The sequence below is a fragment of the Salvelinus fontinalis genome, chromosome 5, assembly GCF_029448725.1.
Source record: "Salvelinus fontinalis isolate EN_2023a chromosome 5, ASM2944872v1, whole genome shotgun sequence".
Taxonomy (NCBI): Eukaryota; Metazoa; Chordata; class Actinopteri; order Salmoniformes; family Salmonidae; genus Salvelinus; species Salvelinus fontinalis.
In genome coordinates this window covers 22,320,118-22,335,435 of record NC_074669.1, presented here as the reverse complement: position 1 = coordinate 22,335,435, position 15,318 = coordinate 22,320,118, and the positions used below count along the sequence as shown (strand labels likewise).

The window sequence follows — 15,318 nt, the reverse complement described above, 5'->3', positions numbered from 1 at the left end:
CCCATGATTTTGGAATGAGGTGTTCGAGGAGCAGGTGTCCACACACTTTTGGTCTTGCCTACCTCTGTGGTAGGCCTATCGACACCCCAAAAAATGCTGGTGGGAATGGGCTTCCATAGTTTTATGTGGCTCAGTGCAACCAGCAGGCGGCAGCTACTGTTACAATTTTAGTATTTAACAGGCTGTTACTGCAATTTCAGCTGTTTCAAAAACATTGCTCTGGTATTACCAATTATACTGTAGGAGTGTTGAGCTCAATGAGACAATTCTGTTTGGAGCCTGAACGATATATCGGTTCACCAATATTATCTGCTGATAGTGGCTTTTCACTGCTATATCGGTATCGGCCAATAATTCCACCGATATTCAATAAATAGTATGGAGAGAAAAAGCAATCTCATGCTTATCTGAATGAACACTTCTCATGATATCATTCATTTCAATTTAAGAAATCAACATTTAAAGCATATTTCTTGGACTATTGCTGATTTTAATGACAATTACTCTTTTATTTCACTGGCGTCAAACAGTACATCATTACATACAGTGAGATCGAAAGGTATTGGATCAGTGACACAAACAGCAAATACATCCAACAAATGTGTAGAGTCACAAGCTTGATGTAGTCATTGCGTGCAATGAATATGGGACCAAATACTTTACTTTTTACTACTTTAATACACAAGTGAATTTGTCCCAATACTTTTGATCCCTTGACGGGGACACACACACACACACACACACACTATGTACAAAAAATGCTGTAATTTCTAAACTGTTCACCTGATATGGATGAAAATACCTTACAATTAAAGCTGACATTCTGCACTTTAACATCCATAGTCATTGTACAATTTCAAATCCAAAGTGCTGGATTACAGAGGCTAAAACAAAATTCCCTGTCCCAATACTTTTGGAGCTCACTGTATATCGGTTTCGGTACATTCTGTCCCCCCAAGAATCTGTATCGGACCCAAAAAACCATTGGTCTGGCTCTTTCTGTTTGCACTGCTCTGCTCGGAGGGGGGCAACTGTCAGGTGAGTGTGATGCCCGACCTCTGGACGTGCTAATTTAGCAGCTTTACACAGCAGTATTGTCTCTCAAGAATTCATCTCTCTAAATGTCCCTTTGCTATTGTCAATGTGAAAACAGTCTTGAGGCTCAGCCATTGTTAAGATGGGCACTAGTTGCAGATCGCGTCCTCCTCTGTTCCTTGTCAACAGATTTATTTATTTTTTTCCTTGACAGCACATTGTGACTCACCAGCACCGTGCAGCAGCCTCCCTGTGTAGGGGTCAGGGGCTGGGCTCAGCCCTCCTGGGTCTAATGCACTTAGCCACTTAAAACATGACTCATGCCTTTCTACATGCAGCCATGCCTAGTGTGCTGCTGCTGAGCAAAATTGTGTTAGAGGGGCTTCAAGGCAAGCCTTTACAAAGGCTCAGGATCCAACATTGTAGCTCGTTTTTTGCGATTGTGTTGAGGGGGCCGTTGCAATGAAATGTAATGGGACGTATCCATGCTCCATTAGAACAATTATGTCACAAGGGCTCACTTGCCATTAGCTGCCTCTGGGTTAGATTTGCATGCATCTTAAAATGACGATCCACATCTACGCTGATTACTACATGTATTATATAGAATGCCTCAGACTTGTCTGGTGTACCTCCATGTCATTCACACATACTGAACAGAGTGGCCGTGGAGACACTAAAGCAGAGGCAGTCTGGATTTGATCATTGGTCAGTGAGTGGCAGTCCGGGAGAGACTTTCTGTTGGCATTTGTGTGTGTGCGCTTGCTCTGCAGTGAGACACAGACATCATCATATTCTCTCTCCCTCCCTCCAGTAGTAATGGTACTTAGAGGATGCTGCTCTGTTCACCCCCAAAAACTTCAAATGAACAAGCTTCTATATGATTAATCATAAGCACCCACTCTTTAGACTTAATCAATCTGGCTTTTACCACTTAACTTTAACATGTCTATCTCTGTATTCAAATTACAGTGTTTCTAGTGTACAACAAGCTTAGGGTGAAGGATATTGACTGTAAGATTAAGTCTTGTTAGTTAGTTGATTGACTAATGGCCTGGTGTGACTATGACATCTCATTGATGCCCTCGTTACCTCTGTTGATTCTGATATCAACATCCATAGCAAATTAAATGGTAAATGAAACTGAATTAAGTGATAGGTTTGAGTCATGATGAACCACACCCTACATGTTTACTTCAGGAGGATGATCTCAACACACTCCTATGGAATATGGATGTGTGCCAATTAGCTGCAGCAGCATAAAAGGGTCAATCTGCAGTTGCTACTGTACATCCATTTTTGGATTTATAAATTACTGAAATAATGTAAAACTTAAATAAAAACGACAAGTATCAAAGAGCCGCCTGTCCCTTTTTTAATAACTGGGCATCAGCATACATTTCAGCAAATAACCACCTGTTTCATATAAACGTATGGTCTAAATTAATTGGTTAGGAGTGAACTTCATCGAGACGGTGCAAAAGAAGAGCAATGGATTTTTTTATTATAATGTTTATACTGGTCACAATTAAGTTTGGTAGCAAAAGCTGTGTGGATTAAGGAATTAGACACCTGGCTCAATAGAAGCCTCTAAGCGCAGGTTGTGAATCAAGCAAATAAACGCCCAGGCTATTAATTGAAGTTTTACGGTATACCCATTGTAGTGCTGAGCGATTTAGTGCTTTCTGAGGTCGTTTCGGTTCGATTATAAAAATTATCACGGATTTCGGTTTTGATTCAAAATGAAAAAAAAGTCTACATAAAATGCATTATGAAATAATTACAAAATTATTCCAAAGCCCAAAATAGGAAACATTCAATTGCCAAAACATTGAAAATATTCCATTGTCTCAGGTCCACATTGGGTAGATCAATAGAAAAATAGGAAATTGCAATGAAATAATAAAATATTTCAGTTGTGTGTGTGTATATTACTTGGTTTTTATTTGATGGCTTTATTCTTTTTTTATTCCTTAAAGTCATCATCTCATCTCTTCTCAGGCAGTAGCAGCCAGCCAGCCAGACATTATTTCTGTGCTCCCAGTATTGTACTGTCTTTAGTCATCCTATTTAGCTAGGCTAATCTGCCTAAAGTATGCTGCCGAGCTGTCTGATGAAATCCTTTTACTAGTTCTTCAAAGTAGATAAGTCGTACTTTCACAAACTGTCTCTATCCCTCTCATTGTTGTGTACATTCTTCTCTCATGCAGTATGTGTATCTAACTTAACATAGCAGGCTTAAGTGTATCCATCTCTGAGGCGGAAAGAGCAGGCACAATGGATGATGGTCATTGTCATTAATTACCATGTTTCTGTGCTGAATGCTGAAGCATACCACCCTGCATACCACTGCTGGCTTGCTTCTGAAGCTAAGCAGGGTTGGTCCTGGTCAGTCCCTGGATGGGAGACCAGATGCTGCTGGAAGTGGTGTTGGAGGGCCAGTAGGAGGCACTCTTTCCTCTGGTCTAAAAAATATCCCAATGCCCCAGGGCAGTGATTGGGGACACTGCCCTGTGTAGGGTGCCGTCTTTCGGATGGGACGTTAAACGGGTGTCCTGACTCTCTGAGGTCATTAAAGATCCCATGGCACTTATCGTAAGAGTAGGGGTGTTAACCCCGGTGTCCTGGCTAAATTCCCGATCTGGCCCTCAAACCATCATGGTCACCTAATAATCCCCAGTTTACAATTGGCTCATTCATCCCCCTCCTCTCCCCTGTAACTATTCCCCAGGTCGTTGCTGCAAATGAGAACGTGTTCTCAGTCAACTTACCTGGTAAAATAACGGTAAAATAAAAAATAAAAAAAATAATTAAGTTGAATATTTGCTTAATGAAAACTACAACTCCCTTCACCCCATCATCCCACATAGTACTTGACTTGATTTCTCTCGTGAATAATTTGATTTCGCTCTAGAGAAACGGCACATTGGGCTCACCCCCCCCCAAAAAATTGGGGTTAATCGCTTAACTCATAAATGCCTTGTGAACTTAGTTCAACTGTCGAACCCAAAATATAAGCTTGTTTTTCTGCAATGTTTGTCAACATTTGTAAATGTAAACAAACTGTATAGCCTCAACATGCTTAACTATAATGTTTATATATTGGACAGAGCTATGGATGCTAGGACTGACAAGGCATTTGAGTGGTTTCATTTCTCCAGCCTCATCCCTCAGATTCTTAGCAAAACAGAGGCGGGGAGCCTGCTTTGTTATTGTTTCAACTGTGGATTGGCCCTTTTTAAAGCTAATCAGATAGGTTAAAGGTGAGATCAATCATTTGTTTGCATTATGTGGTAGCAGGATAATACATTTGAAGCTGAAAGAAAGACACACATATATAACTAAAATTATTCCTTTTTCTGCAATCATTGTGCAGTGCACTCGTACAGAGCCTCCCCTTAGTCATACCGGGGCGATTATGTTTACTGTAAATTAACCCACCTCTGGGGCTACCTTTTTAGTTCTTCATATGGCATGGAGGCTAACGTGCTGTGACTGGTGTGTGTCTGTGTCCCCAGGCTGCAGGAGAAGGTCCAGGAGACCATTGAGGCGCTGCGCCTGGCTGGGATCAAGGTGTGGGTGCTGACCGGGGACAAGCACGAGACGGCGGTCAGTGTCAGCCTGTCCTGCGGCCACTTCCACCGCACCATGAACATCCTGGAGCTGGTGCAGCAGAAGTCTGACAACGAGTGTGCCGAGCAGCTCCGACAACTGGCCAGGAGGTAGGACACTGTCACTAACATCTACCACCATGTCTCCCCATGCCATTCACGTCAGTCACTCACCATGTCTGTAGTCCATGTTGTGTCCTTCTGGGTTAACTAGTCTACAAGCTCTCATCAGCATGTTAATGTATTCGGGGTAATATACAGGTCTGGGTGCAATAAAGAACTATAAGAGGCAGAGTTTAACTTCATAACACTCATAACTGATTATGATAAATAAGGACAGTGCTCCAATTAAGAGAATCACTGTGTAGCCTAGCCAAGAATTCTGAACTCCACGATCCCCGATGGAGTTGAGTGGCGAGGAGTGTAGTCTACGTCCGACTACATCGAGTCGGCATCAGTCGATACTTTAAAAAAAAAAAAAATTGAATTCTTTCATGCGTAACTTGTACCTACGTTTGTCCTGTTTAGTTGCATTATTTACTTTGGGTGCTGCAATCCATAGTTTATTTATAAACCTCATAGCCTCGGCACTCCACTCCATCGGGGATTGTGGAGTTGAGAATTCTGGGCTATCTATAGCTTAAACATGTCAGGATGTTGCCAGAGCAGCTCTGGGAACCTTCTGTTGTTTATCACCACTGATATATAGAGATGTCTTCTTGCTCACGGATGCAGTCCCTTTTCCAATGGTCCTTGGCTTATTAATGGTGAAGGAGTCTTGTTTATGGTCCCCTGGGGGGGATAGTGTCATTAGGCACGATGCATTGCAGATGACTCAGTCTGGAAACCAGGGAAACCACATTTTTTTGGTAGTCACGACGCATCCTATATACCACCCGTGTCGTGTGACAAAGTTTCAAAATGGTTATGAGAAATCAAGACAATTAAGGTTTTTATTATACTCCATTTAAAATAAGTGGGTTATGTTGGGAGATGATGCATACTCATTCTAGTGTGAGATGCACTGTAGACTTGTGTGTGTGGTTTTACTATCCTGGTGGTGACCAGAAGGATAATAAAACAAGGAAAATTCTGACATGTGTGGACATGTCGCTGATCCCCACGAGGAAAAAAGCTTTTTTATAGTCAGGGAAAATAGGATTTTGAATGAGAATCAATCAATTTTATTTTGTCCCCACAAGGATAGTAAAACAAAGGTGTGTGTGTGTGTGTGTCGAGGACCTCCACGTTAGTGCTGTATAGTTATACCTGCTCTTCTATGTGTCCCTTTCTCTGTCTGCTTGTGTGTGTGTGTGTGTGTGTGTGTGTGTGTGTAGGATAAGAGAGGACCATGTGGTCCAGCATGGCCTGGTGGTGGACGGGGCCAGTCTGTCTCTGGCACTGCGGGGGCACGAGAAGCTCTTCATGGAGGTGTGCAAGAACTGCTCTGCCGTGCTGTGCTGCCGCATGGCGCCTCTGCAGAAGGCCAAGGCAAGTCCCCTCACTGTCACTCCCAGCCTTTTAGGGCTTTCCTTTATGAATGAATCAGTCAACAGCGCCAATCTCATATCTCTCATGCCCTCAAGTATTTAAAACAAATATATTGTTCATGTAAAGATAATTGCCTAAATAAATTAGCAATAATAGTGTATTAGTATAAATCATTTTGTAGTAATACATAACACCTGCTAGTAGAATTAACGTGATTGAAGTAGATGATTTATGATTACAACAGTGGTCATTTACCGTATGTGTGCGCCTGGGTGAATCAGGTTTTTTGGAGCAACCTTTTGATGACATGATGCCGGTCCGTCTTTCCTAGACTCCCACAAGGGGGCGATAGCAGAGTTTATTTAAAAAAAAAATTGTCTTCTCATTTGTGGTGAATAAAACTAAGAGTGGTCTTCCCTTGCTAGTAGTAGCTAGTGGGCATTAGCCTAGCTAAAAACACAGCAAAACAATTACCCTTTTTAGATTCAATGTGAAAAAAATCGATTTATAATTAAATAATGTGCCCTGGCAAATATTGTTATACTTGCCAGTGTAACCTACAACATTATCGGAATTTGATATGCTGGTTCAATGTATTCTCTCCCATCAGCTAAAAATACAATGTCATCATATATTACGGAGAAAAGGTACATGGCTACCAGCTGTTTTTATTGTTTCACTTCTCAACAAAATACCTTTTTGTTGGGGGGATACTAATATTTGGCTCATAGTTTAAAGTCCCAGGGCAGTCCAAAATGTGCTTTGTCGACGTAGCAACATAGGCAGAACTATGTTCAAGGAACCGCTCATTTTGTGACACAAAACGACATTCAAGTACTCTGTTGCGCTGTGTTTCCGTAGTTTGCATAAGGTCTATAGACTCCTTTACAACTCACGTACAACAGTGCACTTACGTGACACTTACTGAAATTGTTTAGAAAAACTTCCTTAAGATGGCTAGCAATTTCAGTTTTGTCTTTGGTTTCTCAGACTTTTAAAGTTGTGGTCATGGCTGGGGAGAGTAGAGTATCTGGCCAGTGCTGTGGTTTTATCTGAAGTAGCAGGTGTTACAGTAAAGGCTAATTGCCATGGACATGCTCCTGGTCTCATTTGGGCTGCTTAATGAGAATTCTGTGCTTGGCAGGTGGTGAGATTGCTGAAAACGTCTCCAGAGAAACCCATCACTTTAGCCATTGGGGATGGAGCCAATGATGTCAGCATGATTCAAGAGGCCCATGTTGGCATAGGTAAGTCCTCTACCCTAGAGGAAAAAGAAACGCACACCTATTTAGGCGAGGTGCTGGCTAGCGGAGTGGAAAACTTGAAAATAAAGGAGAGCCGCACACTCTCAGATGCAAAAATGTAATGTCCAACGTTTCGACAGGCAAGCTGTCTTCATCAGGGTATAATCACAAACACTGCAGGGTGACTTGTTTATATAGTGTCAAAAGACATTGGTTAATTCTCAAATATTAAAATGACATACAAAGAACATACAAAAAAACAAATGGATAGCATACGATCATAGATTCAATTTAGACTACATAAGCCTACAAACAATTACAATGGCAAAGCCACAATAATCACAAGAATGGCTTCAGATCATTCAAAAATAGTTGCCCTACAGCCAATTCTGTCGAATCAAAAGAATTTGCAAAAAACAATCAGATTTCGACAGAAATATGGCTGAGACGCAAAGAAAATTCAAGAAGAGGGTGTACAAAAATGATCAGATTAATATTTCCATTGAGAAAATTCAAAACAAAACGAGACATGACCTTTTTCAAGGAACGCAAGAAGCATTCTTGCGTTCTAACTACCGGCTATTCAAAGTGCTCGGAACAAATTAAGGGAATCGTTCACAAACATGGGCACATTCTAAGATCCGATGATAGTCTCGGTAATGTGTTTTCGGACCTTCCCTTGGTTGTATTCTCGCGGGGCAGAAATCTTAGAGATCAGTTGGTACACTCTGATTTACCACCCCAAGATATCCCTGAACAACGTCTATTTGCGACCCTACTGGATGGAAATTACAAGTGTAATGGCTGTGCTCAATGCAATGGCACTTATAAATGCAGATCCTTCAAACGCCTCCAAACAGGGAAACAGATCCCAATAAAAGGTGTCATTACGTGCTCCACTAAGGCAGTTATTTATCTTACAACTTGTCCTTGTGGTAAAAATGATGTGGGTAAAACAAAGCGTGAATTAAAAGTACGTATCTCTGCATCGTAGCACCGTAGGTGCAAAAACTCGACTTGCCCAGTTGCGGCCCACTTTTTGGAAGCAAACCACTCGATTTCGTCTCTGCGTTATATTGGCATCGAACATGTCACCCTCCCTAGGAGAGGGGGTGACCTCGATCATTTATTGTTAAAACAAGAGGCTGCCTGGATCTTTAATTTAAAGACCCTTGCTCTTTAAAGACCCTATTAGGCCATACTTGGCCATGATTACCGACACCTGTGTGTCTTTTGACACTATATAAACGAGTCATCCTGCAGTGTTTGTGATTATACCCTGATGAAGACAGCTTGCCTGTCGAAACGTCGGACATTACATTTTTGCATCTGAGCTCTTAGAGTGTGCGGCTCTCCTTTATTTTCAAGTCCTCCACCCTATCAAATTACAATAACCCATTACTCAATAGTGCATTTTGCTTGTAGTTTCAGAACAAAGTGACTAGTAACAGACTTTAAAAACATTTCAGGTATCATGGGCAAGGAGGGAAGACAAGCAGTACGAAACAGTGACTATGCAATAGCAAGGTTTAGATTCCTTTCCAAGTTACTGCTCGTCCATGGCCACTTCTACTACATTAGAATTGCAACCCTTGTACAGTACTTTTTTTACAAGGTGAGTTCTATGTTCAAGGATGCGTTGCGGTGTCTTACACAATGATAATCAATACAGGAGCTAAATGTGCTTGTCTCAGGTCTAAATCCCTTTTTGTCTTCTTTTAGAATGTGTGCTTTATTACGCCCCAGTTTTTATACCAGTTCTTCTGTCTGTTTTCACAACAAGTAAGTGTCTTTCAGTGTCTCATTAGTTCTATCTGTTCATTTTTTGTGGTCCCTTATTACTGTTGCTTTGTGAGTGTTGTTTCAGTGTACCTTGTTCTGTGTGATATACATGCCTGTTGTTCTGAATGTACCACGTGTAGCTATATCTCCCCCTGAGGGATCATCAACTCAAACTGTCCATCTCTGATTCATCAACATACAGAAGGAGTTAGCCAAATCTAGGCCCTTGTTGACAGTGGGGGGAAAAAAGATTTTGGCAGGTGTGAGTGTGTGCTGTGTTGTACATGGCCCAGGGTGATGTGCCAATCTTGTCCTACCTCGTTGTTGCCTCCCTGTTTCCCCAGACTCTGTATGACAGCGTTTACCTGACACTCTACAACATCTGTTTCACCTCCCTGCCCATACTGGTGTACAGCCTGTTTGAGCAACAGGTCCATCCACACATGCTGCAGAGTAAGCCAGTGCTCTACAGGTAGGACATGGTGTTCTATTTAGCATATTTTTTCCATACAGAATGAGGCTGTACCTCCGTTGGATGCATTTACATGAAAACACAAGTATTTGCTACGGACAGAACCATGTTGCTTTGTATCCTTTCACACCAACAGAGACATCAGCAAGAATTCCCTCCTCTCCTTCAAGACCTTTTTGTACTGGACACTGCTGGGCTTCTGCCATGCCTTTGTCTTCTTCTTTGGTTCCTACATCCTGATGGGGGAGGACACGTCTCTCATGGGGAATGGGCAGGTGAGGTGGGCTGGACTGCATGTACTGTACTATCTGTTCTACCTCTGGTAGTGGTTCTGCCGGGGAAGGAAAGGGTAAGGAGATCCACACCCCCCACCTGGCTTGGCTCCAAGGGGAACTTGACTTTGAACCTGATTTTGAATGTTCTGTGCGGATCTCTGGGAATATTGATTGGGTCTTTTACCAAGGTGCACAGTAATATGAAATATTTCCTTTTCAGTTTAAGTTAGGCAGTGTGATGGCAGTAAATTCCAGACTGTTCTAGGAGGCTGTGCTGTTTTTAATTTTTCCATTTGGGCTGCAGCCCTCTCTCTCTCCTGTCTCTATTCTGTTTGTGTCAGTCTTTCTACTAGATTGATGTTGTTGAAAAAGCACTCCCCATGTTGCTCTTTTTTGTTCATTTCTCTTCTTCACCTCCTCCCTCTTTTCATGCTCTGCATGTCATCAGATTTTGAGAGCTAACAGACAACTGGTAAGAGTTGACTGAATCAGTTGATGCATAGCCCTGCCATAGTTACCCTCCTAACATCTGTTGCTGTCATTGGTCCATTCTGTATGAACACCCTGCTTGGTTATGCTTTTGATGTGCCATGTTTCTCAAGGGGTGAGTGATGACGAGTCAGTAACTTCCAGTGTCTCCACAAGTTTGTCAGCAATTTAGCTTAGAAGGCTTAGGCCTAGTCTTCTAGAAATATGTGACTACTAACACGTGACTCGATCTACATTACTATTAAAGCAGTTTTCCTATGATGGATGTTAAGCCATTGTATTGTCTCTTTGAAAATTCTTAAATGTTTTATTTAATTTTTCTTGTAGATGTTTGGAAACTGGACCTTTGGCACTTTGGTATTCACAGTAATGGTTATCACTGTTACATTGAAGGTAAATAATGTCAGTGGAGTTTTTGCAATTCTTCAATTCATAAATAATTCTTAAAGCAATCCCACATGAAATCTGTCACTTTTTGATATTGTTGTCAGTCACCTCACTCTCCTATGACCTTTCACATGCTTTTCTGACCAAACTATGTTTCTTTTTTTCACTCTGTCGACAGCTGGCCTTGGAGACCCACTTCTGGACGTGGATGAATCACTTTGTTACCTGGGGCTCCATCGCTTTCTACTTCATCTTCTCCCTGTTTTATGGGGGAATCATCTGGTGAGCTGAGCTGCCATCTCTTTCCCACACAACCTGTGTATCTCTAATACACATGACATTTCATTATATAGTATGTGATAAGACCAACAAGTGTAATTGTACTGCATGTGGCATACAGTCTACTTAGAATTTCACCTCAGGGACTGTATATCCCAGACAGTCAAACCTTGAAATTCTATTCCAGGCTCTACTCAAAGGGTGTTCTACACACAGGGTTAGTTAAGCCTGAACAGATGTTGGCTGGCTAACAGTGTGATTTTCTGACCTTTTCCCCCTCCAGGCCTTTCCTCCACACCCAGGACATGTACTTTGTCTTTGTCCAGCTGCTCTCCAGCGGCTCTGCCTGGTTCGCCATCATCATCATCCTCATCGCCTGCCTTTTCCCCGACATCATCAAGAAGGTGATCTATAGGCACCTCCAGCCCACCAGCACCCAGAAGTCTCAGGTAGGACACCCAGGGACAGGGGAGAGGAGGGGGGAAGGGGTGGGTTGCGGTAATAAACTATACACTGACAGGAAACGCATGACACCAAAGCATGGCTTCTCACCTCACAGACAACACAAGAACAATTCACTGTGCAACTGACAAAGGCATGCTCCAAACAAAGGGGGTGCATCTCTGTTCCTGATCTTATTCTACTGTAGCGTGGGAGAGCTAGACAGTGGATGCCATATGGTAGCAGCATATTGCTGAACAAACTGTTTTTTGAAAAGAGCATCTTGAACAGTTCCATTTTTGTGGTCACAACTTCCTATTTTCTTAAAAGGTTGATATTAACACGCCCTCTTTTTGTTTGTTTACTTACACGTATTAAGCCTCTTTTTGTTTGTTTACTTACACGTATTAAGCCTCTTTTTGTTTGTTTACTTACACGTATTAAGCCTCTTTTTGTTTGTTTACTTACACGTATTAAGCCTCTTTTTGTTTGTTTACTTACACGTATTAAGCCTCTTTTTGTTTGTTTACTTACACGTATTAAGCCTCTTTTTGTTTGTTTACTTACACGTATTAAGCCTCTTTTTGTTTGTTTACTTACACGTATTAAGCCTCTTTTTGTTTGTTTACTTACACGTATTAAGCCTCTTTTTGTTTGTTTACTTACACGTATTAAGCCTCTTTTTGTTTGTTTACTTACACGTATTAAGCCTCTTTTTGTTTGTTTACTTACACGTATTAAGCCTCTTTTTGTTTGTTTACTTACACGTATTAAGCCTCTTTTTGTTTGTTTACTTACACGTATTAAGCCTTTTTTTGCATCGAATAGTTGGCGAGTCAGCAATTCTAGCATCTGTGATGGAGAAAGTTAAGTGTTAAAGTGCTGCTCAGTGGGTCTTAGAAGATAAAAGCTCTTTCTCAGGATTGAGTCTCATTTCCTGTCTCTGTGATAGGTGATTTTCTTCCTTTCTCAGGCTGGTGTGTGTGTGTCTGTACGAGTGTGTTATGATCAGCCTCTGTTTGTGTCTACTGTGTATGTCATCTTCCCTCCTAACTGACCTTCTCTGTGTTGCGCCCTTGCCTCCTTCCCTCTGCTCTGTAGATGTACTCCAATCGAGTCGTCATAGGTGATGACTTCATCGCACTGCAGCCTCTTTCCAGAGCCAAGACTCAGCTGGGCAAAATTAGGTAGAGTAGGAGGGGCCCTGCTACATTTTTATTATAAGAATTTTTTTATTTATTTAACTAGGCAAGTCAGTTAAGAACAAATTCTTATTTACAATGATGGCCTACCCATGCAGATGACAAACTAACCAAGCTTTCTAGGAAGAAGGGATAGGGGTAAAAAAGGGAAAGATAAGGCATTTTGTTATGCACCCCTGCATGTTGGCTCTAGGAAATCATCCATCAACTGCATGCCACTTTAGTTTAGCCTAGTGCACTATGCATTGGGCAGAGCAGCCTCTCACTGCAGCAGCCCTGATATAATGTTCCAGTCATAACGGCATGTGGAGCACAGCTTGAGACTGTTTAATGTATGCTGCTAATACAGTAATTCTGAGGCCCAACATTATAGTGAGCAAAAGCTGGCGAATGCTATTTTCATAGTAGTTTATTCACTGTATCTCCGGATCATATTCTGGACAGCATGCTTTAAAACAATAGCATTATTTTCTTAAGATATGCACAATGAGGAGAGAAAATGACAACCACTCCATCCAAAAGCAAGTGATCAATTTCCTAATTGGATTGACATGGGTACAGAATAATTGCTAAGCCAAATTGCTAAGCCAAATCATCTAGTTAAAATTGATACATTTACATAATTGAGAGTACACTGAAATTACTAAACTGGCTCCTTGGTTCTTTGGAACATCTTTGTGCCCAGTCTCCTAGTTAAAATGTTAGTGTACACTAATTGTTTTGGACACAAATTGATTGGTGTGGCTATCCTCTACCTCCTATGGATGTGGGAGTGGTTTTTGTGCTCATTTGTCTTGTTTTCTTCCGTGCATGAGACTTAATGGGTTGTTTTGTGCTTCCAGATGGAAGCGGATAAGAGTTCAGTCAGCTCAGAATATGACTCTGCTGAAGGCAGGAGCCGAGGGGAGGACAATTGGCAACTGCTAGTTGCTTCTCCTCCCCCCGTCCAAGGCCCAGCCCTATGCTCCCCTAGGTAGTATTTGTATTTATTATGGATCCCCATTAGCTGCTGCCAAGGTAGTAACCCTACTGCTTCCCTGGCCCAGCCAGGCCAGGCCTCTGTGTGTGTGGATCTTCCCCTGTCTACCCATCCCCATATTGCTCTGTTTTAATTTTTTTGTATTTTACCCCCTTTTTCTTCCCAATTTCGATTTTGTCTCATCGCTGCAACTCCCTAACAGACTCAGGAGGCAAAGGTTGAGTCATGCGTCCTCTGAAACATGACCCGCCAAACCGCACTTCTTAACACCCGCCCCCTGAAGCCAGCCGCACCAATGTGTCGGAGGAAACACTGTTCAACATATGACCGAGGTCAGCCTGCAGGTGCCCGGCCTGCCACAGTCGCTATAGCGCGATGAGACAAGTAAAGTCCCCTGGCCAAATCCTTCCGTAACCCGGACGACGCTGGGCCAATTGTGTTCCGCCCTATGGGACTCCCGTTCACGGTCGGTTGTGATACAGCCCGGGATCAAACCCGGGTCTGTGGTAATGCAGTATGCAGCCCATTGCTCTGTTTTTTTATCTGACATTTTACTCCTTGTATAAGTTACTTGATGTGGAATAGATTTCCATGTGGTCATGGCTCTATGTAATACTTCCCCCCCCCAATGGGTGTCTGAGCTGTGTGCAAGTAGTTTAAACAGACAGCTTGCTGCATTCAACATACCTCTCACACATACAAGTATTTATGAAGTCAATCTCTCCTCTACTTTGAGCCAGGAGATATTGACATGCATATTATTAATGTTAGCTCTCTGTTTACATTAAAGGGACACCGTGCTGCCCTGTTCTGGGCCACTGTAATTTTCCTAAGTCCTTCTTTGTGGCTCCTGACCACACGACTGGACAGTAGTCCAGGTACGACAAAACTAGGGCCTGTAGGACCTGCCTTGTTAAGAAAGCAAACACTTTATTATGGACAGACTTCTACCCATCATAGCTGCTTAGTCTCCTCAACTTGCTCCATTTCCACAGTATTCATTACCAGATTTAGTTGAGGTTTAGTGAATGATTTGTCCCAAATACAATGCTTTTAGTTTATGAAAACAAAACCCAACCTTACTTAATCATGACTCGTGTCATTTTTCACCTGTCTGTCTGTGTATGCCTTTAAACCAGCAAATGTCATTATATCAAACAATGTTTTTTCTACAAATCTGGAAACACTGGATGGTTACTTGTCAATCATCACCACCACCTCCAACCATGTTAGTCGTCCCCTAACTACAGGTCAAGGTGGAAACATGAAGGATGTTTGTGTAATCAGTCCTGTTGAGAAGAATATACATATCTCCTGAAAACTGGCTTGCCTTTGCACATCAGATTCTCATACAGTAGCATTTGGAGGACAGTGTTTAATGTAGGATACAGTAGAATGATACATCCAGGGCAGTGTAGCCTAATACCTATTTTGTTCTCACTCTTCTTACCACTGTTTCTGCTGCTGTTGCAAATATGCAGTAGTTTCTGAGTGGTAGGGAGAGGAGGGAATTGAGCGTTGTAACCCCAAACCAGTGTCGATAGTCTTTGGATGTGTTCAGGACTGCCTTTTTTAGCAGTGCTCAAGCACTCACTGCGCAAGTGCTTACTCGGGGAAAATCAAGAATTGCC

The 15,318-nt window shown here is 42.1% G+C and overlaps 1 protein-coding gene across 4 annotated transcripts in view; it reads left to right on the top strand.

The window, feature by feature from the left end:
- The window catches only part of LOC129855307 (phospholipid-transporting ATPase IF-like), a 58,829-nt gene that overhangs the window by 37,239 nt on the left and 6,272 nt on the right, over positions 1 to 15,318 (top strand). For 2 of the 4 annotated variants that reach the window (XM_055922834.1, XM_055922833.1), the window contains exons 19-28: positions 4,554 to 4,757; positions 5,984 to 6,137; positions 7,282 to 7,384; positions 8,851 to 8,996; positions 9,104 to 9,163; positions 9,508 to 9,635; positions 9,772 to 9,910; positions 10,727 to 10,792; positions 10,965 to 11,068; positions 11,349 to 11,514. In XM_055922834.1, the coding sequence (XP_055778809.1) occupies positions 4,554 to 4,757; positions 5,984 to 6,137; positions 7,282 to 7,384; positions 8,851 to 8,996; positions 9,104 to 9,163; positions 9,508 to 9,635; positions 9,772 to 9,910; positions 10,727 to 10,792; positions 10,965 to 11,068; positions 11,349 to 11,514 (1,270 nt within the window). Of the gene's footprint in view, positions 1 to 4,553; positions 4,758 to 5,983; positions 6,138 to 7,281; positions 7,385 to 8,850; positions 8,997 to 9,103; positions 9,164 to 9,507; positions 9,636 to 9,771; positions 9,911 to 10,726; positions 10,793 to 10,964; positions 11,069 to 11,348; positions 11,515 to 12,607; positions 12,694 to 13,550; positions 13,682 to 15,318 lie in introns of all 4 variants that reach the window. The other 2 variants (XM_055922836.1, XM_055922835.1) reach the window with 2 other exon arrangements.